Source organism: Misgurnus anguillicaudatus, chromosome 24 (genome assembly GCF_027580225.2).
Source record: "Misgurnus anguillicaudatus chromosome 24, ASM2758022v2, whole genome shotgun sequence".
Taxonomy (NCBI): Eukaryota; Metazoa; Chordata; class Actinopteri; order Cypriniformes; family Cobitidae; genus Misgurnus; species Misgurnus anguillicaudatus.
Genome location: NC_073360.2, coordinates 38,907,517 through 38,931,178, shown reverse-complemented (window position 1 = coordinate 38,931,178; position 23,662 = coordinate 38,907,517). Strand labels below are relative to the sequence as shown.

General features: G+C 36.8%; 2 protein-coding genes across 2 annotated transcripts in view; both read left to right on the top strand.

Moving 5' to 3' along the window:
* Window positions 1–23,662, top strand: part of LOC141361709 (NACHT, LRR and PYD domains-containing protein 14-like) — a 273,710-nt gene that overhangs the window by 170,701 nt on the left and 79,347 nt on the right. The gene's annotated exons all lie outside the window — the stretch shown is intronic.
* LOC129438623 (NLR family CARD domain-containing protein 3) lies at window positions 1,136–21,583 on the top strand. The gene is made up of 12 exons (XM_073862966.1): window positions 1,136–1,878; window positions 9,178–9,294; window positions 9,383–9,490; window positions 10,386–12,173; window positions 15,938–16,111; window positions 16,705–16,859; window positions 17,733–17,751; window positions 17,809–17,982; window positions 19,148–19,324; window positions 19,433–19,606; window positions 19,990–20,163; window positions 21,039–21,583. The coding sequence occupies exons 1-12, from the start codon at window positions 1,829–1,831 to the stop codon at window positions 21,148–21,150; spliced, it is 3,222 nt and encodes a 1,073-aa protein (XP_073719067.1). The 5' UTR covers window positions 1,136–1,828; the 3' UTR covers window positions 21,151–21,583.

Here is a 23,662-nt window from a genome sequence, read left to right as displayed (position 1 = left end):
TTGAATAACTGTAAGAATACAGTTCCTTTGAAAATAATTTTGGTCAAAGTTTTGAGAAATAATATTGTTGTGAGGATATTTATTGCAGACGTTTATTGCCGTTCGTCTATAATATCAACCCAGTCTCACCCCATGGCGTCAATACTTGACGACACTTGACCATGCGTCAACATGTTGACGCGGAGGGTACACCCCTCGCGTCATTCCTTGACGAACTGGGGACTTCAACACTATTAAGTCCGTTGCATTCTCTTTCCTATTTTCTTACCATTTTCTACCATTTTCGCGTCGGTTTAGGGTTAGATTTATATAATGACATCCCTACCCAAACCTTTCCCTAACCCCAATGCCAGGCGACAACTGTTTAATTTCGCGTACCTAATAGTATTGAAGTCCCCAGTTCGTCAAAAAATGACGCGAAAGGTATACCCTCCGCGTCAACATATTGACGCATGGTCAAGTGTCGTCAAATATTGACGCCATGGGTGTGAGACCGTGTTAATAATATGGAAATCATATAGCCAATATATAATGTTACCCTTCTCCTGACCACAAGGCTAGAGATTTTAAACATCCTTAATCCACATTTACTAGTCTATCAAATAATATCTCATGACCTATCATCATTACGCTGTCTAAATTTTGCTAGTCAGTTTCTGTTTACCTGTGCAGTTGCATAGGCTATTGAGTGTTTTATGGAGCGCTGCATTTAAAAATCTGTCGTTCCAAAGCGAGATCTCAGTGTGTATTATTCATTGATGGTATAAAGTTAATTTTTTAATTTTTAAATTAAAAAGCGTTTTTGTGCTACGAATGCCCAGGGATTTCAGAATTTCTGTGTGGGCATGCATCAGCGAAAGGTGTGTGAGTCTTTTCTGGATCATGATGCTGCGTACCCATGTCACCAATAGACGCAAGGCGGAGAAAGTGCGCTCGGATGAGGCCACGGAGATGGGTAGGCACAGACAGTAATGAAATTAAAATCCTAAATACACGTAATAACCTACGTGTGTCAAAAATAATTTCCTAAAATAAAAAGTAATATATAAATTGTGCAAAATATTTTTACTTAAAAAATCTCCCTCTCGCCAACAGGGGGTGCTGCAGCACCCCCACTTCCCGCGGCCATGAAGACGCCTAAATATAATTATTCCTGTCAGTCAGATGAAATACCTGTATGTTTACCTGTCGCCATTTTACACTTGGACAAACGCACTTCTACAAAACAGATATCTTGACTATCAAAGTGTCTATTTATAACGTCTATTTAGTCGCTTAATGTGTACTTGATGTAAACTGTGATTTGAGTATCCAGAAACAATTTCACTGAGGTAAGTGTTTGCGTCACATAAACGCTAATGATATTTTACTCGTGTCGTGTATTTATATTAATATCATATTTAATATTACTATTATAAAATATTAGCCTAGCATTTTTAGTTGAATGTTTAATATATAAGAACTGTTAAAACCTTGTGTTGCACTTCTAATAATTGCCTCTATGAGACGACAGCACGGTTGTTTTGTCGTTTTGGATCTGGTAAAAACCTAACAATAAATGTAATGATTCCAGCTGTGGGTTTAACCTCATTTAAACAACATTAAAGGGTGTTTATATAAACACATGTATTATTTAAATCTCATTTACTGAATGGATTTGGTCAGATGCAGCGCAGAGACTTGAAGGTTCAGATTCTGTGCTGATTTAACTTACAGACAATTTCTTGTTGAACAACGTTTTAATCTGTGATCGTGATCAGATTTATTAACTCCATCCAGAGTCTGTGGAGGTGACCAGATTCATCAAACTGATGTGACTGAATGATTCATGGGTGATTCACAAACATTCAGAGATGGAGATGATACCCCAGGAGTCAGGTATTCATATTAAAGTCTGTATTAAACATGACGTTTTACTTTTAAACAGGAATGCGTAAATTACAAACCAAGACATATGTTATATTTATTAGTAGTGTTTTATGTTTATATGATGAATGAATTTGTGATGTGATATCATATTACTGAACATGTTGTCTTTCTTGATGGAAATGAAACTCAGAGCCCAAACCACATTGAAAACCTACTTATCAAACATATTGTAGCCTATAATGTCTTGTTACAAATCAGTATATCAGAAGAGATAAGACTCACCTGAGATCAGCTGTGTGCACTGATCTATATAAATAACTGGATTGCGCATAGAACGCTTGACGTAACTGCGTGAGGTGAAGCCAGCGCAGAGTTCGAGCCGCCATCTTGGTATACCCAACCGGCAGAGAGCGTCATTGACTTCCATTCAAAATCATGATCAAAATTTACCCCATTTACAGCGTATCAGTTACACAAGGTTAATTTTTAGGACATGTGTACGTTAATTATTTGTTAATTCTGGTGTTATTTGCAATATTTATGTTTTAATCGGGCAGGATAATGGATTTACAAAAAACCGTTAAGGTGAGTGTGTCTGTTGCATTTGTTAATGACACGGGTATAAAGAAAGTTTTTTTTGACATTCAGCTACACGGTGACGGTCAGCGTTATTTCTCTAAATAAGTTTAGGTAACTTATAAGTTTAGATAACATAATTACAAAACTAGCAAATTATTGCATGCACATACGGTACAAAGCATGATTATTTATTTAGAATTCAGAATGAGCACGTTTATTGTCATTAATACTAAATATGCTGCGGTCTGTCTGCTGATCTGATACTGTAATGAAGATGAATGTATAATAACTGTTTAAAACGCAAAATGTACAACTTTCAGTAAATAACTATTTACATGCTTTGAACGTTTGTGTTGTAATAATGTACAGGGTAACTTCACATATAAAAACGAAGACGAGTAAAGTGATGTTTTATCATTAAAATCTGACAACGTCCATTGATTTAATAGAACGTTTGGGTATACCAACATGGCGGCGCGGTGGCTTCACAAGTGTGACGTCATGCGCAGTCCAGTCATTTATATAGATCAGTGGCTGTGTGTCCATAAAAAGTGATCAGTCTATGGAGAAACCAATAGAATTAGTGGATATAAAACCATGGTTTTTAATTAAATGAATGAAACAATAATATGACAAAGACCAACAGTTTTTTTGGGAGAGAATACATGGAGACAAGATAATAAAACATATAAATATTAAATTAATCTGTAAATCATTTATTAATTGTTTTACTGATCCTTTTACACATAGTATTACTGATAAAGTTAAACAAAAGAGGATAAATAATTTTCACCTCACAGCCTGTCTCTCAATCCGCTCCCTTGTTTAATAGTCTGGTTACTGATCAGCGAGTCGGCCATTTTAATTTTCAATTGTAAAATCCTTCCAGTGCACTGTAATGTTCATTCCCTAAAAATTCCCACAATGACAGGCAAAAAAAAAAAAACAGTGAGCATTGATGGTCCCTTATGTTCCCTTACCGGAAATCACGTGACCCTTAAGCAGCCAATTCACAGGAAAATAAGTGAACAATGTCCCAATGTGAAGTGGGCTATGGTTCTTATTAGTGGCGAACCTGCATACATGATATACTGATTCACAACCACGGGAGCAAGGGAACGGATTGAGACACAGGCACAGTGTTTTGATTAGAATACACTAAAATACATCACTTTCGGTCGGTGTGTGCATGCGGTGGAGTTGCACTAGTTAAATTTTTTTAATCCAAATCTCAAATTGAGTCTGAAAATTATGCATCCACATGGTCGGCACGACATGCAGCCCTTTGCGGCTCTACATGGAAATTAATGACTTCAGGTTTATCGGTGGTCGCTTGTCATGTACAGTCAGTGGGAAGGCAGCTTAAAATACCCGTCATCTGCAGACAGGAGAATTTTTTTTATATTTCACATCTTGCATGTGATTGCTCTCGCAAAACTGTCACTTTCTGTCACCGGCCACTAAATAACTCTAATTAACTTACTAATCACATCAGTATTTTGTATGTTGGAAATTTGTTATAGTGATAATTTTGTATTTCTTAAAATCACTGTTCCACAGTTTATATAACAGGTGGAATTTTTTTGTAAATATTCATGTGGGTCCACTTAACAACATGAAAAATAGGCTTTAAAACTTTAAAGGTAACCGTTCTTCCGGATCCCATTTTTCTAAACTTTAGTTAGTGTGTAATGTTGCTAAATAATACCTGCAATACAAGCTCAAAGTTCACTGCCAGGCGATATATTTTCTTTAACAGAATTCCTCTTTCAAAGCCTACAGCGAACGGTCGGTTTGGACTACAGCCCTCTACTTCCCGACAGAATGACGTCAATAAAACAGTTTTTTGACTGCCCATAGGAATACGTCAGTCGCCAGCTTTGGCTCAAACGGCTCTGCTAAGCTAAGCTGCTAACGAATCACAGCACACTAAACAAACTACACAATCAGAGCTCGTTATGTATTTTTGAAGGAGGGACTTCATAGAACAAGGAAGACATCAGCCCGTTTTTAAGACAGTGAAAATAGTGGTATACAGAAAAGTAAATTGTGTGAAAAATGCTGCGTTTTTTTACACGTGAAACATGAACACATGTTATATTGCCCACTATAAACACAATCAAAGCTTCAAAAACACAGAAAGAACAGGACCTTTAATCTTCAGATTGTTAATAGAAACAAAATTTTGTTGCAGGATGGCTATACCGTTCAGTCCTGCAAAACACATTGCACTTAGAAACCTTTAAATATGGTCTTCAGATAGAGCCTAAACACAAATAGGCACAGGAACGTTTAAAAGTAGCTGCCGATTTTCTGGATTGAGTCTAAATTATCTTGGCTGTTGGACCACGCAGTGTAATATTATTCCACTTGTTACATTAAATATTAGTGGTTAACCAGTAGAAACATTCAAACCCAGCACATAAAGACAAAATTGTCAGACAGGACTCAATGTGCCTTTTTAACAGTGCTTGTGTATGAACTAAAGAGTACAAAATAAATACACTTGTCTTGCTCTTGAAAATAAGAAGCCCAAACACACATGAAAGAAGCATTGTTTAAAGAACATCTATAATGTTTTGTTATAGACCAGTCTATCAGAACAGATCAGACTCACCTGAGAACAGCTGTGTGTCCATGAGGAGTGATGAGTCTATGGAGGAACCATTAGTATTTAAGGATGTAGACATATCACCTGATCCGAGGTACACCCATTTTATCACAATATGCTATTATAATAAATAATGTGCTTTCCTCCACAGATCTCATCCATTTCATCCATTGTATGATTGTCTTCTCTTTAAGGTCAGTAATATTGTCTGGATCAGACTCAACAGACGGTATATTCCGTTACCGCGGAATAAAATGTCAGACGTAACAGATTTTTCTATTCCGTCTATTCCGCGGAATGCAAATAAGTGGGCGTGGCTAACTCTACACTCCCGCATGTTAGACTTAGTGTAACGGAGAATAGTTCACTTATAAAAAATGAACGAGTTATTTCTGTAATCTGTGCTCATGCAGCAGCCGGCCGGTCTCTCGCGTGCAGAGGCATGGATTAAAGTTTTCCGTCGCTAGATGGATTTCCGTCAATTGCAAAATTATTAAATTCACTTTTCATAAAGACGACGTGTATTCAACTTTAAGTTGGATGTGATCAAAGCATGGAGTGGATCCAAATCACGTTCCTCTCTCCACCCAAGCGTTCTGTAATCACTGCGCACCGGATCCACTCTGGGTTTTCTGACTGTATCACGTTAAGCTGAGGTAAAACTTGTAATGCAGAAAGGCTCCGATGTTTTGGCGATTGATAAAGGTGTAAAAGACCAATTGAGATTGACTTGGCTTAGCGAAATGATGAAGATTGGCAACCCTTTCAGTTCGTGGGATAAGAAAAACAAACCGCCAGGTAATTTTCGTGTCTTTGCGATTAGGGGTCCTGTATTTTGGAGGTAAATGATTTCTCACGTACGTGATCACCCGCGTCCCGTTTTTGAATCAGGCTAGTTGCTGATACAACAGGTTTGTTAAACTCATGGGTAAACTTAATGTGGCGCCACAAGAACCAAGAGGCAGATGACATCCACATCCCGTGAGAGAGATTTCAGGAATCATAAGAGGAGACTGCTTCCGAAATGCTCTCGCGGCACTTTGATGTCATCCACTTGTCGGTTCTTGCAGTTTCATTTGCGTGTGGTCTCAAAAAACGTTACATTTGTACATATATTTAAGCGCCGCAATTGATAAACAAGTGATATTAAGCCATACAACAGTGCTAAATGCGTCCGCTGTTTGTGTGTCAGAGCTGAACGCGTAAGCCGCGCATTCGCTTCTCATTGAGCTTGTGAGTATTTTTGCCACTTTATTGGCCTTAAATACAAATATGCGTCAAAAATCCCGTCTTTGCAAGTATCCTCGTATGACCATTTAGGTCTTAGGAGAAAGTAAACAGCAGAACCATTGCGCATAAATAGCACATCAGCGCTGCCTCTATGTAACATAATAATTTGTTGATAAAGGTACAGTCATTTAATTAACAACTGTCACTCACTATGGTTACAGACATCCTGTGCGAATTGTACACGAGTTTAACTCGAGTTACACGTTCAGGGTTTATATTCATACATAACGTTACTGTATTAGAGCTGTGACTGTAAGCTGTTGTGTGAACAGAACAGACCCTGGGTTATTCGTTTATGTGTACTGAATAATATGATATTAAAAAGTTGTATTTGTTCACATTAGTAAATGCATTATGAACAAATAATTTGAAATATAGAGTATATTCTTGTTTATGTCATTACAGTAATTGATGGTTGTTCATGGTGCATTCACTAATGTTAACAGTTTCAACTTTGAGTTAAAAAAATATTAGTAAATGCTAAAAATAAATACATTTACAATTAATAAATAATTAATAAAAGATTCATTAAAGGTGATGATATTCATGTTTTCTTTTTATATAGTGAGTTATTTAGCTGTTTCGCCTTCATCTTAAATGCCATGCAAACTACAGCAACCTATTATGCCACAGGAGACTTTAATATGGAATTAATGGCAAAAAAAATCTCCCCTTAAAATGCTATTGGTCCTCGCCTACATTAAGTTTTAGTTAAAGAAATATGACTTGAAAAAAATTTCAGTCAGAATAATTTTTTTTCACTTTAATCCATGGTGCAGAGTCTCTCTAGGCACACGCAAGGAGCTGCGACGCCAAATAAAAGGTTCTTCTTGCACATAATAGTTGTCAAGTTTTCTCAACTTTAAAGGTCACGTTCTTCCTGATCCCATTTTTTTAAACCCTAGTTAGTGTGTAATGTTGCTATAATAGCATAAATAATACCTGTAAAAAGTTCACTGCCAGGCGATATATTTTCTTCAATAGAATTCCTCTTTAAAAGCCTACAACGAACGTCCGGTTTGGACTACAGCCCTCTATTTCCTGCTTTAATGACGTCAGTAAAACAGTTCGTTGACTAAACTCCGCCCACATGAATACGTCAGTCACCAGCTTTGGCTCAAACGGCTCTGCTAAGATAAGCTGCTATCGAATCAGCACACTAAACAAACTACACAATCAGAACTTGTTACGTATTTCTGAAGGAGGGACTTAACAAGGAAGACATCAGCCTGTTTTGAGGACAGTAAAAACAGTGTATACAGATAAATTTTGTGGAAAATATCGTGTTTTTTTTACACGTGAAACATGAACACATGTTATATTGGCCACTATAAACACAATCAAAGCTTCGAAATCACAGACAGAAAAGTGGGAAAACCAAAAGTGGTTCTTTGCTCGTAATCATAGAAGAACCGTTTTTAGGGCCATAAAGCACCGGTGAAGCACCTGTGTAGAACCATATAGTGCTATGTAGAACCAAATGTGGTGCTATAGTGGTGCTATATGGCCCCTATACGGTTCTACACAGGTGCTTCACCGGTGCTTCACCGGTGCTATATGGCACTAAAAACGGTTCTTCTATGGTTACGATTCAAATCAACAGTTTTGGTGCTATATAGCACCGTTTGTTTTTTTAGAGTGTTGCTTATTTTTAATATAATGTATGCATAAATACAAAATACAATGAAGGCATACTATAGCTTCAATAGTCTATAAAATTAATAACTCAATTATAAACAAGATTCTGTCTTATCAAGACTTATCTGTTGTTATCTTCTGGACATTTTCACTTTAACATTATTAACTTTAAATTGCTCATAATTTAAAACTGCGGTGGGCATTTAGTTAAAAGGTAGAGTGAGTGGCACATTTCTGTACATTTTTATAATCAAAAACAATATAAACTGAAAAACATTTTTACCGTGAAATATACCATTCCGTGAAATAAAATGACTCATTCCGTGGAATAGATTTTTGGTCTTTCCGCCCACCTATAATATTGACTGAGTCAGTTCATGTCAGCAATTGAAATCATAGTCAAATAAATGTTTGAATTCAAACTGTGATGCTCTTTATCTTACGGACTCACACTTAGATTTGACACTTATGTCTGGTTTTCACAGGCAGAGTCAAGTGTATAAGTCCGCTCTGGCAATATGTGCTAACAGGAGAATGCTGGCAAGTGGCTACAAATTCAAGATTTATATATGGACAAAAATTATATCCTCATTTTTAACGGTGATAAACGTAGCCTATTGAATTGACCATTAATTACAGTTAGCAGTTGGCTATAAATGACCAGCCTCCGCTGATCGCGTGCGTCTCAGATGGACATGCCTCTTGTCTTGGGGCTACAGTACGTGAGACTGGACGAAACCATTCAGCAAAAGGGGGAAAATGCATTTTGCGGGAAATGCGGATACAAGCCACAATTTTGTTTTGTTGCAAATTCTTTGTTAAATACATTTAGAATGTCAATAACATTACTACTATTAGTGTTACTAATAAAAATTTTCTTTGGGGGCCCCAAAAGTGTGTGGGCCCTTAGAATCATCCTATCCCCCCCCCCCCCTTAGTGGTGCCCCTGTGTACATTATTTCATTTACAGTATATTTATATTACTTTAGAATTAATTTAGTTTTAAACAAACCCCTCTGGTAGATTCTGTATACTGTAGTATTTAGGTAGTTTACTTCATATAGCACTGTAAAGTTCAGGAACCATTTTACAGAAACTTTCTATCTTAAAGGAGACATTTCACAATACTTTTTAAGATGAAAATACATCTTTGGTCCTTATAACATCTACTGTATTATGACTTGTTACAGAGCAGTCCATCAGACGAGATCAGACTCACCTGATATCAGCTGTGTATCCATGAGGAGTGATAACTCTATTAACAGACCAATAAGATTTAATTGTGTAGACGCATCACCTGATCCGAGGTACAACCGTTTTATCACAATATGCTTGTATACTAAAATATGTGCTTAGAAACCATCTCATTCATTGTATGATTGTCTTCTCTTTAAGGTCAGTAACATTGTCTGGATCAGACTCAACAGATCAGATCAGAGTGTCTGTGAGTGATCAGACTATAAATGTTCAACAGTCCAATGAAAGAGACTCTCATAGTTTCAGGTAAAATCAAAATGTTTTTAGATTGTTTTTGCATTTGCTAATCACAGTCAATAAGAAATAATTCTAACAAACCCCTCCGGTAAATTCAGTTTACTGTAGTATATTCGGGTAGTTTACTTCATAAAGCACTGTAAAGTTCAAGGGACATTTTACAGAAACTTTCAATCTTAAAGGGGTCATTTCACAAGAATTTGTTAAGATGTCAAATAAATCTTTGGTGTTCCCAGAGTGCACATATGAATTTGTAGCTTTAAATACCATATAGATGATTTATTATAGCATGTTAACATTGATACTTTGTAGGTGTGAGCAAAAATTTGCTGTTGCTGTTTGGGTGTGTCCTTTAAAATGCAAACGAGCTAATGGAATGCAAATACTGATCGCCATGATGGTGCTTTGTTGAAATTAAAACTTAATTGTGCTGTCAATTTATTTTTACAATCAGTTTTACAGCAGAGACTATGGGTATAGCAAAAGTTGAAGAGTTCTTACTGGTTTAAACCCTTAGCAACCAGAAAAAAAGTTCACAATGCTTTTATTGTAAACAATTGAAAACATATGTTCAACATCAATGTTCTGAAAAGAGTTCGAGATTTAAAATATAATGTTTAATGAACAAGATAGGATTCTGAGTTAGGGGGCGTGCACACCAAAGCTTTTTACGCCCACTATCAGCGCATGTCATTCTGCATTCGGTGTTGTCCAGGCGTTTTCAGACGCGTTTAAAAGTTTTGGTGTGCACAACCCCTTGGGATGTTTTTGTAATACAGCCCCACTGTAAAATTACTGTGTACATACATTCAGACATTATGAATAGACAGTATTAATGCATGGATTTATTTGATTATGGCTCTATAAATGTACTTATTTAATCCATAATATAATCTCTTTACAGTAATTGTTGTCCATTTGCTGTATTCAGATCAAATCTGAGGAAGAAGTTTGAGTGTTTGTATGAGGTAACATCAAATGAGAGAAACCCAATACTACTGAATGAGATCTACACAGAGCTCTACATCACAGAGAGTGAAAGTGGAGAGATCAGTAATGAACATGAGGTGAGACAGATTGAGACACAATCCAGAAGAACAACAACAGAGGAGACACCAATCAAATGTAATGACATCTTTAAACCTTTACCTGAACAACACAAACACATCAGAAGTGTGCTGACAAAGGGAGTCGCTGGCATTGGAAAAACAGTCTCTGTACAGAAGTTCATTCTGGACTGGGCTGAAGAGAAAGAGAATCAGGATGTCCACCTCATATTTCCACTTCCTTTCAGAGAGATCAATTTGATGAAGGACAAAACACTCAGTCTTTTAGATCTTCTTCATCTTTTCTTCCCAGAGACAAAAGAAATGGAAATCTTCAGTGAAGAATATAAAGTGTTGTTCATCTTTGATGGTTTGGATGAGTGTCGTCTGTCTCTGGATTTTCACAGCAGTGTGAGGTTGTGTGATGTAAATGAATCAACCTCAGTGGACGTGATGCTGACAAACCTCATCAAGGGGAATCTGTGTCCCTCTTCTCTCATCTGGATCACCTCCAGACCAGCAGCAGCTGATCTCATCCCCTCTGAGTGTGTTGATCGAGTCACAGAGGTACGAGGCTTTAGTGATCCACAGAAGGAGGAATACTTCAGGAAGAGAATCAGTGATGAGAGACTTTCTGATCAAATCATCTCACACATGAAGTCATCCAGGAGTCTCTACATCATGTGTCACATCCCAGTCTTCTGCTGGATTTCAGTCACTGTTCTAGAGAGAATGTTGAGTGAAGCAGAGAGTCAAGAGATCCCCAAGACTCTCACTCAAATGTACACACACTTCCTGATCATTCAGAAAAACATCAAACATCAGAAGGACTATGAGAAGAAAGATGAAGACATGATCTTCAAACTTGGGAAACTGGCTTTTGAGCAGCTCCTGAAAGGCAATCTGATCTTCTATGATGAAGACTTGATAGAGTGTGGCATTGATGTAGCAGAAGCATCAGTGTACTCGGGATTGTGTACTCAGATTTTCAGAGAGGAGTTTGGTTTGTATCAGGGGAAAGTTTACTGCTTTGTTCATCTGAGCATCCAGGAACATCTAGCAGCTCTTTATGCTCACATCTCCTTTATAAATGAAAACAGAAATGTGTTTGATCAAAGTCTTAAACCAGTTCGACTTTTTAACATTTTGGATATGGTACAACAGAAGTCAACAAAATCTGAGTTGCATCAGCGTGCAGTAGATGAAGCTTTACAAAGTAAGAATGGACATCTGGATCTTTTTCTACGTTTTCTTCTGGGCCTTTCACTGGATTCCAATCAGATTCTCTTACAGAATCTACTAACACAGATAAGAAGATGCTCCTACAAGAAAGTGAAAACTGTTGAGTACATTAAACAGAAGCTCAATGATAATCTGTCTACTGAGAAATCCATCAATCTGATTCACTGTTTAAATGAACTGGGTGATGATTCACTGCTGCAGGAGATTCAACATTATGTGAAATCTGAATCAATAGGAAAGACCAAGCTCTCCTCTTCACAGTGGGCAGCTTTAGTTTTTGTTTTGTTGACATCTGAGCAACATTTGGATGAACTTAATCTAAACACATTTATTGGAGATAAAAAGAAAGCAGATGATGTTCTAGTGAAACTACAGCCTGTAATTAAAGAATCCAAAAAACTACAGTAAGTAAAACTGTCTGCTGACAGTTTGTAAATATATATATACACACACACATCATTAGGGATGGGCTAAAGCTTAGACACAGGCGTGGCAGGAGGGCTCTGTAGTGCCCCATTTTGTCTAGAATGCGGGGTTAGTTTTTCCTACATTCCTAAAACTTGGTACATATGCAGTTGAAAGAAAAAGTATGTGAACCCTTTGAGCTTACAAACATTATATGCACAAACATTATTCATATTCATGTTTTTATTGAACACAACATGTAAACATTCATAGTGCAGGGTGGATAAAGTATGTTAAACCCTAGGCTAATAACTTCTCCAAGAGCTATTGGAGCCAGGAGTCAGCCAACCTGGGGTCCAATCAATGTGATGAGATTCCCTGTCCAATAAAAAACACACCAGTTTTGAGTTTGCTGTTCTGAAGGAGCATTTTCTGATGTGAACCATGCCTCGCACAAAAGAGCTCTCAGAAGACCTACGATCAAGAATTGTTGACTTACATAAAGCTGGAAAGGGCTACAAAAGTATATCTAAAAGCCTTGATGTCCATGTGTCCACGGTAAGACAGATTGTCTACAAATGGAGAAAGTTCAGCACTGTTGCTACACTCCCTAGGCGTGGTCGGCCTGTAAAGATGACTGCAAGAGCACAGCGCAGAATGCTCAATGAGGTGAAGAAGAATCCTACAGTGTCAGCTAAAGACTTACAGAAATCTCTGGCACATGCTAACATTTTTGTTGACAAATCTACAAAAAGGAAAACATTAAACAAGAATGGACTTCATGGGAGGACACCACGAAGGAAGCCACTGCTGTCCAAAAAAAAAAACATTGCAGCACGTTTGATATTTGCGAAAGAGCACCTGGATGTTCCACAGCACTACTGTCAAAACATTCTGTAGACAGATGAAACCAAAATAGACCAAAGACTTGTTTGGAAAGAACACATAACACAATGTGTGGAGAACAAAAGGCACAGCACACCAACATCAAAACCTCATCCCAACTGTGAAATATGGTGGAGGGGCCATCATGGTTTGGGGCTGCTTTGCTGCCTCAGGCCCTGGACGGATTACTGTCATCAATGGAAAAATTAATTCCAAAGTTTATCAAGACATTTTGCAGGAAAACTTAAGACCATCTGTCCGCCAACTGAAGCTTAACAGAGGATGGACGATGCAACAAGACAGCGACCCAAAGCATAGAAGTAAATCAACAACAGAATGGCTTCAACAGAAGAAAATACGCCTTCTGGAGTGGCCCAGCAGAGTCCTGACCTCAACCCGATTGAGATGCTGTGGCATGAGCTAAAGAGAGCGATTCACACCAGACATCCCAAGAATATTGCTGAGCTGAAACACTTTTGTAAAGAGGAATGGTCCAAAACTTCTCCTGGCCGTTGTGCAGGTCTGATCTGCAACTATAGGAAACGTTTGGTTTAGTTTATTTCTGACAAAAGAGGGTCAACAAGTTATGAAACCCAAAGGTTCACTTGCTTTTTCAGCCCTGCACTTTGGAGGTTTGCATGTTGTGTTCAATAATAACGTATAATGTTTGTGCGGTATTAGTTTAAGCAGACTGTGTTTCTTCTTGTTGTGACTTAGATGATAGAGCCCTGCAAGCCCAAAATTGCAGGCATTGTCGTGCTAGGGTTGGGTAGGGCTTGAAAACTACGGGCCAGGGCCGGGTTAGGGCTGAATTTTTTGGCCCGTGTAGGGCTCTATTAGATGAAGATCAGAACACATTTTATGACCAATTTATGAAGAAATCCAAGTAAGCCCAAAGGGTTCACATACTTTTTCTTTCATCTGTATTGTTTTCATCAAGATGAAAAACATTTAACGTTTGAAGACTCTTTTAACTTGTCCTCCTGAGGGATTCATGCGATTGCCACCAAACTTGATCCATATGATGTCAAGAAATTGAAGATAATAAATTGTAAACAGATTTTTGATATCTTGAACGATGTAACAAGGCAATACATTTATGGCAAAATCAGAGAAACAGGAAGTGTCTCATATCTACTGCATACATTGAGGGTTTTCAATTACATTTTGTTTGAGAAATATGTTTAGGAAATGGGTCTGATAATATTGATATAGTTATTGTAAGTCACAGGCATAGCCCCAGATGGGACATCCTACGTACTTGTAGACTTAACGAGCATGCGCACTTTAAGGCCACGAGACCAAAAGTCCATGTGAAGTGCACCATTTGGGTCAGGACCAAACTTGTCAGTAACAACATTAAAATAGTCCACAGATTCTTACTCACTTAAAGAGATGTGTCAACAAAAATAGAAAATTACCTCATGATTTACTTACCCTCAAGCCATCTAAGATACATGTCCATTAACTTTTATTTTAAATTTTTATCTTGGTTTAAGATTTCTTCCGGAAATCTTAAACGGTCTAAGTGCATGGTCTAAAGTGCATTGTCTATACGGGCGTGTCCAAACCCACTTTTGCTAATTTAAAGACGTGAAAAATAATTTATGCGCCAAGAGCACGGCCTTAAAGGGTTGTTCCTATTTTCGTAATGAGTAAAGGGTGTGTTTTGGGCATAACGTGCAATAAACCAATGAGAGTTTCTGCTCTCATTCCCTTTAAAAGCCAGTTGCGCCTGGCGCCATGCCTAATCCCTATTTAGAAAGCGAATTAATAAACTGAAAAATTAAGCGGAGGATGAAGACCACTATTCATTTATATCGAAATTGTTATTTTTTGGGATTAAAACCTTTAAAAGCCGTTTTCTTTAGTCATGGAAGTAAAAATAGCAGGCTTTTAGTTGGTGTAAATGTACTGATATCCTACATAATCATTGTAATCACATAAATAATTTGCAAGCCTACTCTAAAAATACTTTATTTGTAACAAACAGGAGATAAAAGAATTCACAAACGTGCAGAGAGCTGTTACAGCATAAAAATGACTAAAAAATGTTTCTCATCTCACCATATCCATAGGTACAAAGTAATCATATACAATAAATCTGTGTGATAGCATTTTAAAAAACATTTAAAAATAGATGCATGTTTAAAGCAAAGCATTTATTTTACTTACCAGGCTACAGGTGAAGCAGCGCATTCTAAAGTCTCATAATCGGTGCTCATTTATGTCCAAGAGACTCAATAATAATAATCTTTTACATTTTAATACTTTAATTTTTCATACTTAAAAGCTTTTTTGTGCTGCTGCGCATCCAAGTGTGTGATAAGCAAACCCGTGTTGTTGTCCCGTTTTTAGGCACATATTTCTAACGTGCTCATTAAATAATGAAAACAATATTGCACCATTGACTATTTTAGTTGCCTTAAAATAGCAACGTGTCAACAATGCGTCTGAACACACCTCGTTTTCAGAGCCGAACACCAATGGGCGCAAAATTGGGCACAAATGCATTTGCTATTTAAACAACGTGCCGCTAAACGTGAAAATGATATTTACGCTGGGTTGAAACTAGCCAAAGACACTTGCGTCACGCATTGTGCTGTGTGTATGATAAGGCCCTGTGTGTTAAGTCATTGTAATGTCTTCAACAATAACTCAAAACTCTTCAGTGGTGTTTAGCAGTCTGATGTTCACAAGCTTCAACATTAAAGATCTGCGTTTAACATCAGAGACAACAACAATATTGCAGTTATTACACTAAGATGTTTATATGAGTAAAGAGATAATGAGAAATATGTTTGTCTGTGTTTATTTTTTTCATGGTGATTTTTAATTTCATCATCAGCAACCATGTTTTATATTTTCCTCTCTACAGGTTGAGTGATTGTTCTATCAGACAAGAAGGTTGTGTTGCTCTGACTTCAGCTCTGAGATCAAACCCATCACACATGACACATCTGAATCTGGCTAAGGTTAATCTAAAAGATTCAGGAGTGAAGCTGATCTCTGATGTACTGAAGAATCCTGACTGTAAACTGATGTCACTCAGGTCAGAAATAAATCTCCAAAACCCTTTTTAATCATCTTCCCAATATGATTAGTGAATTATAAAATCAATAAAACAGTAAAAAAAGGGCAAAAATATTGGCAGATAATATAAATTGAGTTAATGTTTCAGATTGTCATTTTAGATGTCCGTCATTAGAAACATGACAAGTTTTTATATAGAAAACATTTTCTTAAACATAAAAGAACAAAATAAATATAAAACGGTGAGTCCAGTGGAAAAGTGTGTAAATGTAGGAGGATCAGGGACTTTTACTATTAGTAAACATTGTGACGTTTTTTTGTGGGTGGAATTTAGGTGGAAGCAGAAAGACAGCAAATCACTTCACTAACGCTAGCTAAATATGATTTTTTTGTTTGTTTGACAAGACTTTACCACAAAATGCGAAGAGGGAAACTTGGTTTCTGAAGGGCTTTTCAAATTTGAAATTTAATTCTAAATCTCAGGTTTAACAGGTTATCTGTTTCAGTCTTCTGCAATGTCACTTTTTACTCTTATTAAGTTGTTTTCAGTTTATATTGAGCTGATCTACATTATGTTTTCTAGACTGAAATGTGTGTTATTGTTTTCTAAAGGTTGAGTTCTTGTACTATCACAGCTGAAGGTTGTGCTGCTCTGAGATCTGCTCTTACATCAAACCCATCACACCTGAGAGAACTGGAGCTGTCTGGAAATAATCTTGGAGATTCAGGAGTGAAGCTGATCTCTGATGTACTGAAGATTCCTGACTGTAATCTGAAAAATTGAAGTAAGATAGAAAAAACATTATTATGAAGTTTCTGTGGTTATTTGGAGAAAACTGAAAATGGGGTTGTGGTCTCCACACCCTAATCAGAGGTGTGGTTGGTGACCTTTTGTCAGGTTCAGATTACAACATTTTCAGCCCAGTTTGGCACGATCCGTTTGTCATGGGGTGTCACATTGGCTGTGTCCCAATTTGAAGGATGCAACCAAAAAGAAGTTTCTTGTTCACTGCTTTAGTATTATAACTTCGGTGTTGTATTAATAATATTCTGTGTATGTTGCATATATTTCTAAGGTTGATTAATTTGTTATAATGTTGGTTAGTTTAATTTACATCAACGTGTCATATTTTCTCAAATAAGTTAAAAGTTTAGTTCCGTATTTATTTTAATAAGTCAAAAACGTCTTGGCTGTGTGCTGCTGACAGGCGCGGTGGGCGCATACAGCAGGTTACGTAAATTATGGATCCTCTCTAAGGCTAGACCGTCTCATGTTTTGCTGTAGTCCAAAGTACATGTGTAAGTGCTCTACACCCTACTTTGCATTGCATTTAAAGAAAAACATGTTTTTCATTGCAACCACAAATGGCCATGTTCAACATCTTATAATGAAAGATGTGTGTTGTGTTTTGAGCTCAAACTTTACAGACACATCCTGGGGATACCAGAGACTATTTTTCTATTGCGGAAAACACCTATGTTAGAGTGTCCTTTAAATGTCCTTTTAAATAAGTCTAAATCTTAAAAGTTTCAATTCTAACTCAGACTAACAGATACCCTAACAATGTAGCAGCTGTCTAACATTGATTATGTTTGTGATCATTTTCCTGTCTACTTCAGTTCAGAGTCTGACTGTACAGGTAGGGTGAAGAAGCTTCAGTCATCGTCTGTGTGTCTGAACTGACTCACTGAAGTTCTTGTCTCTTTTCTCTACAGCTTGTTGAATTGTCATATCAGATATGAAGGTTGTTTTGCTTTGACTTCAGCTCTGGGATCAAACCCATCACACCTGAGAGATCTAAATCTGTCTGAGAATAAACTACGAGATTCAGAAGTGAAGCTGATCTCTGATTTATTGAAAAATCCTGACTGTAAACTGAAGAAACTGGAGTAAGATTGTGATCTGGGGCCTCATTTATAATACGTTCATATGCAAAAATCTTTGGCAAAATCCATATTTATAAAAACTTGACTTTGACATGGAAAAGTGCTTAGTGCCATGTCAGGGACAGCAGACATACATACTTTTGCTTGTCCGATTGCTGCAAGTTTTTGGAAATATAAGTCTTTCTTGCTGCTCCTAAAGGATTTAAACATTGGTGCTATTTATATGTCAATAAAATTAATTAGGCATGGTTTAAATGCAAAAATGTGAAACCATTTAGCTGCACAAAATTTCAAGATAATTTGCTATTCATAAATTTCACATCTATACTTGTGTTTTCTATGTACACATTCGTTTTATGAATCACATGTACCTACTTTTGAGAAATGATTGTGAGATCAAATGTAGGCCGGTTTCTACGCAACATTTTATAAATGAGGCCCCTCATTTTAAATTTTTTTGATTTCATCATTCATAGTAGCACTTCAACTGTTACTACCCTTACAAAAATTAACCATGGATTTATTGTTGTAAAAGTGCATCAACCATGTTTTTTAGTGCATTGATTACTATCAGCAAAACAATGGTTTTACTACAGTAACCATGTTTTAACTGTGGTAAAACCATAGTTAGTTTTTGTAAAAGTAAGTTGCATATAAAGTAACTTAAATGTACTTACATAAAACAATGAAATTATATTAGAATAAAAAACCCGAATGTTGTTATGCCTTACAAAAGGAATCTGAAACATATAACAATTGTTTATTTAAAGGTGCCAAAGAATGCATTGAAATAATATGTAAAATTGTTCTTTGCTATATACATAGAAGGTATGTAACTTTATTAAGTGCAATAATTATCCAGAAACGTTTTTACATGTCCATGTTCTAAGGCTCATGCCAGTAGCTCACATTAGTAAACACACCTTATCTTTGAGCCTGTATCACACAAAAATACAGATTTTGAGGAAAAACTCATTGGGGAGTGTTAAAGCAATATGTTTTTATAAGATTGACTTTTAAGTTACACTGATGTGTTTCAGTAAAACACAAAAACACATAAATGAAACTAAAATGAAAATGTACATAAACACTTAATGATGACAGGAATAGAAACTCACTGTAGATTTGATCTGTGTCTAAACAAACAGTTTGTCTTTGTTCTCTACAGGTTGTGTGATTGTAATATCAGAGTTGAAGGTTGTGTTGATCTGACTTCAGCTTTGAAATTAAACCCATCTCACCTGAGACATCTAAATCTCTCTGATAATAATAATCTTAAAGATTCAGGGGTGAAGCTGATCTCTGATGTACTGAAGGATTCTGACTGTAAACTAAAGATATTGAAGTAAGATTGTGATCTGATGCTCAGAAAATGACAGGAAGAGAAACCAATTCAACTCACTGAAGATTTGATCTGTGTGTGAACAAACTGTGTGTCTGTTGTTCTCTACAGGTTGAGTTCTTGTAATATCACAGAGGAAGGATGTGGTGCTCTGACTTCAGCTATGGGATCAAACCCATCACACCTGAGAGAACTGAATCTGACTAATAATAAACTAAGAGATTCAGGAGTGAAGCTGATCTCTGATGTACTGAAGAATCCTGACTGTAAACTGAAGATACTGGAGTAAGAATTAAAAAATTCATTCACTTTGATTCTTTTTATCCTATTGTGTCAGATAATTTATTACAATATAAACATGAGATATTACAAAGGGGAGGAAAGATGCTTTGCTGATTTTAAGCATGTAAAAGGGGGATATAAGGTTAAGGAAACAGCAAACCAATGTGATGTGATGCCGCTTCACATCACCTGTGTCTGGCCAATAAAAGTTGCACTTAAATACACCAGATGGACAGACCACAGTTGACGGCTAGCTAATGTCTATGCTTGTGTGAGAGATCCTAACTCTCCCATATATCAGCTGACTGCAGGGTGAAGAAGTCTTCATTCATCATATCCGTGTATCTGAACTTAAACATTCAACTGTTTGTCTCTCTTCTCTACAGGTTGTGTGCTTGTAATATCACAGCTGAAGGTGGTGATGCTCTTTCTTCAGCTATGAAATCAAGCCCATTACACCTGACACATCTGAATCTGTCTAATAATGAATTTAGAGATTTAGGAGTGAATTTGCTATGTGATGTACTGAAGAATCCTGACTGTAAACTGAAGATACTGAAGTAAGATTGACTCAGTGTAAATGTTTCAGTACATTAGTTTCCCTATGTAGCTATGCTAGTTTCCTGTATCATAATCAGTCTGTTTCATAACAAAAGCTGCATTCCAAGCTATGGCCCTATATTTGTATTTTTATTCACTCAATTACCTTTTTGCACTTTCCAGTGAGAAATTAGTATGAAAATATGATTGGTTATCGCAAATGCGCTCTCTATTTATATTTCAAACATATTTTGTCACACTGTCTAAAGCCTCTCCAAAACCGTTTAGCTAAGGTGCCTTCATGCACAAATGCTGTTTACGGCATCAAGTCAGCTACCCAAGCTTTCAGATGCAGCCAATCATTAATTTGGTAAATAGGTGTTTTTAAGTACGGGATAATGCATAGGCATTAGGCAGCAGGTTGTTAGTGAAAAAAGAATCCCTGACAGTGTGATCAGGACCCGTCACATTGCAGAATGTCTTGTATCACACTAATGGGGCTTATTTCGTGAAAACAACCTGCTGGCTGTACATTTTCACACATATTACACATATTTTCAAGTAAGGTAAGAACATTACATATTGATTTGAAATATTGTAAATAAAATGTCATATATGTTATTAAAAGACAAACTTTTATTTATTTTTGTGTTATTTTAAACTGTACCTGTGAAAAAGATTTGCAGCCGTGTGTTATTAGTTTTAAGCGGTAGTTATTTAAAAAGAATGAACCTTGGAATGTTGTGGCTAACTAATCAGAATCAAGCATTTTAGAGTGCCGTGTAATAATGCCATATAAAGTTAAATTATAATAATAAAACCAGTTGTTATCCTGGATGCTGATTGATTTATGATGCTGTGCGTCTGAACTTATGTGTGTTGTTTTTCTCCACAGCTTGAGTCACTGTAATATCCCAGGTGAAGGACGTACTGTTCTGGAATCAGCAATGAGATCAAACCCATCACACCTTGCACATCTGGACCTCAGAGGAAATAAACTGAATTAATACTGTAAAGCTACTTTCTGATGTATATGTATGATAGTAATAATAATAATAATAATAATACATTTTATTTAAAACACACTTTTCATTCCGAAGAATCTCAAAGTGCTACAAGGACAGCGACAATAATAATTACACAAAAATATGCAAGTAAAACCATAAAAACAATAAAATAATCAGCACAAATAAGCCTTTCTGAATAAAAAGGTCTTTAGTTCAGCCTTGAAAGTGTCCAAGCTCTGTATTTCTCTCAACTCAGATGGGAGATGATTCCAAAGCCGTGGTGCAACTGAACAGAATGCTCGGTCCCCCATAGTACGAAGATTTGTCTTTGGGATCTGAAGAAGTAGGTGGCCTGATGATCTTAGAGTGCGGGGGGAGGGTTTCAAGGTGATGAGTTCTTGTAAATAAGGTGGTGCATGCCCAGTGATACATTTATATGCAGGGTGCGATTTGCCAGGGGGGATGCGTGGGATTTCCCCCTTTCTGGTCAATGTATCCCTGCCTCTGCTTAATTATTTTTATCCCCGGTGGGGATAAATTTATCCCCCCCTCAAAGTGATCAGTGCTACTACACTAGTGGCGAGACGGATCACAAAACTTATCACGGATCCGTGGTTTGATTAAAGTCAATTTTGTTTTAAAATGCGCTACTTTGGCTGGCTCTGATGATACAGCTGCCGCGCAGCATCTCTGAATTCACCACTCTGCAGACTTGCTCATTGTCCCGCCCACGGCGCTATCTGATTGGTTACACCTCACGAGTAATAGCCTATCAACACTTGGAGATGGTTATGGAGCTGTGTGTCGAAACGATGAAATGCAGCATATTCATCCGCATATTAATAAAGCGGGAATAAACATAACAATCTGATTATCTGTTTATGATGACAAGCAGAGTTAGTGTCCCAGTCACACCATTGAGAATGGCCGAAGTTACACATGATACATGCCGATGAGGCGTTTAGCGAGGTGCGGGCGCGTCCAGTTTGCGCAAATGAGGCTAAGTGACTAACACATAATGCATCTGACTTCTCTATCATTTCACTGTAGCTCAGCATCGCGGTGTAAAGTTAATGTTATTACTTTAAAAGCAGCATTAAAACAGTTTCTACTGTAATGGTTTAACTTTGCAATCAATACATTGTTCATATTTATGTTTAAGTTGACACTACGTTGTTCCATATAGTTTTGCTATTCAAGATTTAATTCTTGCGTGTTTTTTCGTTGTGCATGATCACAGTTCATATGTGTGGGGAAAGATAAGCTATTAGAGTAAAAATAGGCTGCTTCATGAGTTAATAAGAAAAAAGATTTTACAATTCCTGCAAATGCAGTGATGAGTTCATGTTCTCATGATTTATTTTTATGAATTAAAATGTTTTGAAATGTGCTGTGGACAGAGACGCATTATGTCAAGAATTATAAAAAATCGTCAATAAGCTCATAATTTGTGCTAAAATAGTATAAATGTTTAGTTTTAAAACCATTTTGAAAAGCTGGTTATATTTTTATGTTTCTGCACAAGTTCAGCAGACAGTGAAGTTCGTGTTTGTTTCGATCAGAGCTCGTGAGCGGAGAGCGCATTTCTGAATATTAGAAATATTTTAATTAGAAATATATAAAACATAATAATAATAATATTATAATGGATTTTTGTTAGGTCGGACAATGATTACCAAATTTCTCTCTCATATTGCTCTTCATAACCACTGAAAACAGTCAAAAAAGTTAAAACTAGTGGTGGGTACAAAATGACTCATGACAAAATATGGTGGGTACCCACCATCGCCAAAATCGACGCCTATGAAAACATCCCCCCCTCTGTTTTTTTCACAAATCGCACTCTGTTTATATGTGAGCAGTAAAATTTTGTAGTCAATCCGGGAAGAAACAAGTAGCCAGTGCAGTGAATGTAAGATGGGAGTAATATGATCGTATTTTCGGACTCTCAAGAGGACTCTGGCAGCGCTATTTTGGATGTACTGTAGCTTCTGCATGTTTCTGGCAGAAATCCCAGTGAAGAGTCCATTACAATAATCCGACCTGGTGGAAATAAAGGCATGTACAAGTTTCTCTGCATCCGAAAGAGTTAGAAAAGGACGTAGTTTTGAGATATTTTGAAGATGGTGGAAGGAAGTTTTACAAATATATTTAATGTGTTCATTGAAAGTCAGCTGCGGGTCAAGCTAAACCCCTAGGTACAGGGTTTCCCAAACTGGAGCTCACAATGATCAATGTTATATACTGTTCTTCATTTCTACATTTATTTATGTGATAAATTTATTGTTGTGTTCTGCATTTTCTTGCATTTGCATAAATATGTTGTATTGTACATGTCAGTCAATGATGTAGCCAACCGTTCTTAAGATGTCGGCCAGAGATGAGCAGATCAAAATTTCCATCTGTAGTTCTCCAGTCAGTATTATACATTTTTATACAAATCTATTGTAGTCACTTAAATTATGTGTTAAAACATAAATGTTATACCTAATAATGCCAAATGGTGATGGCC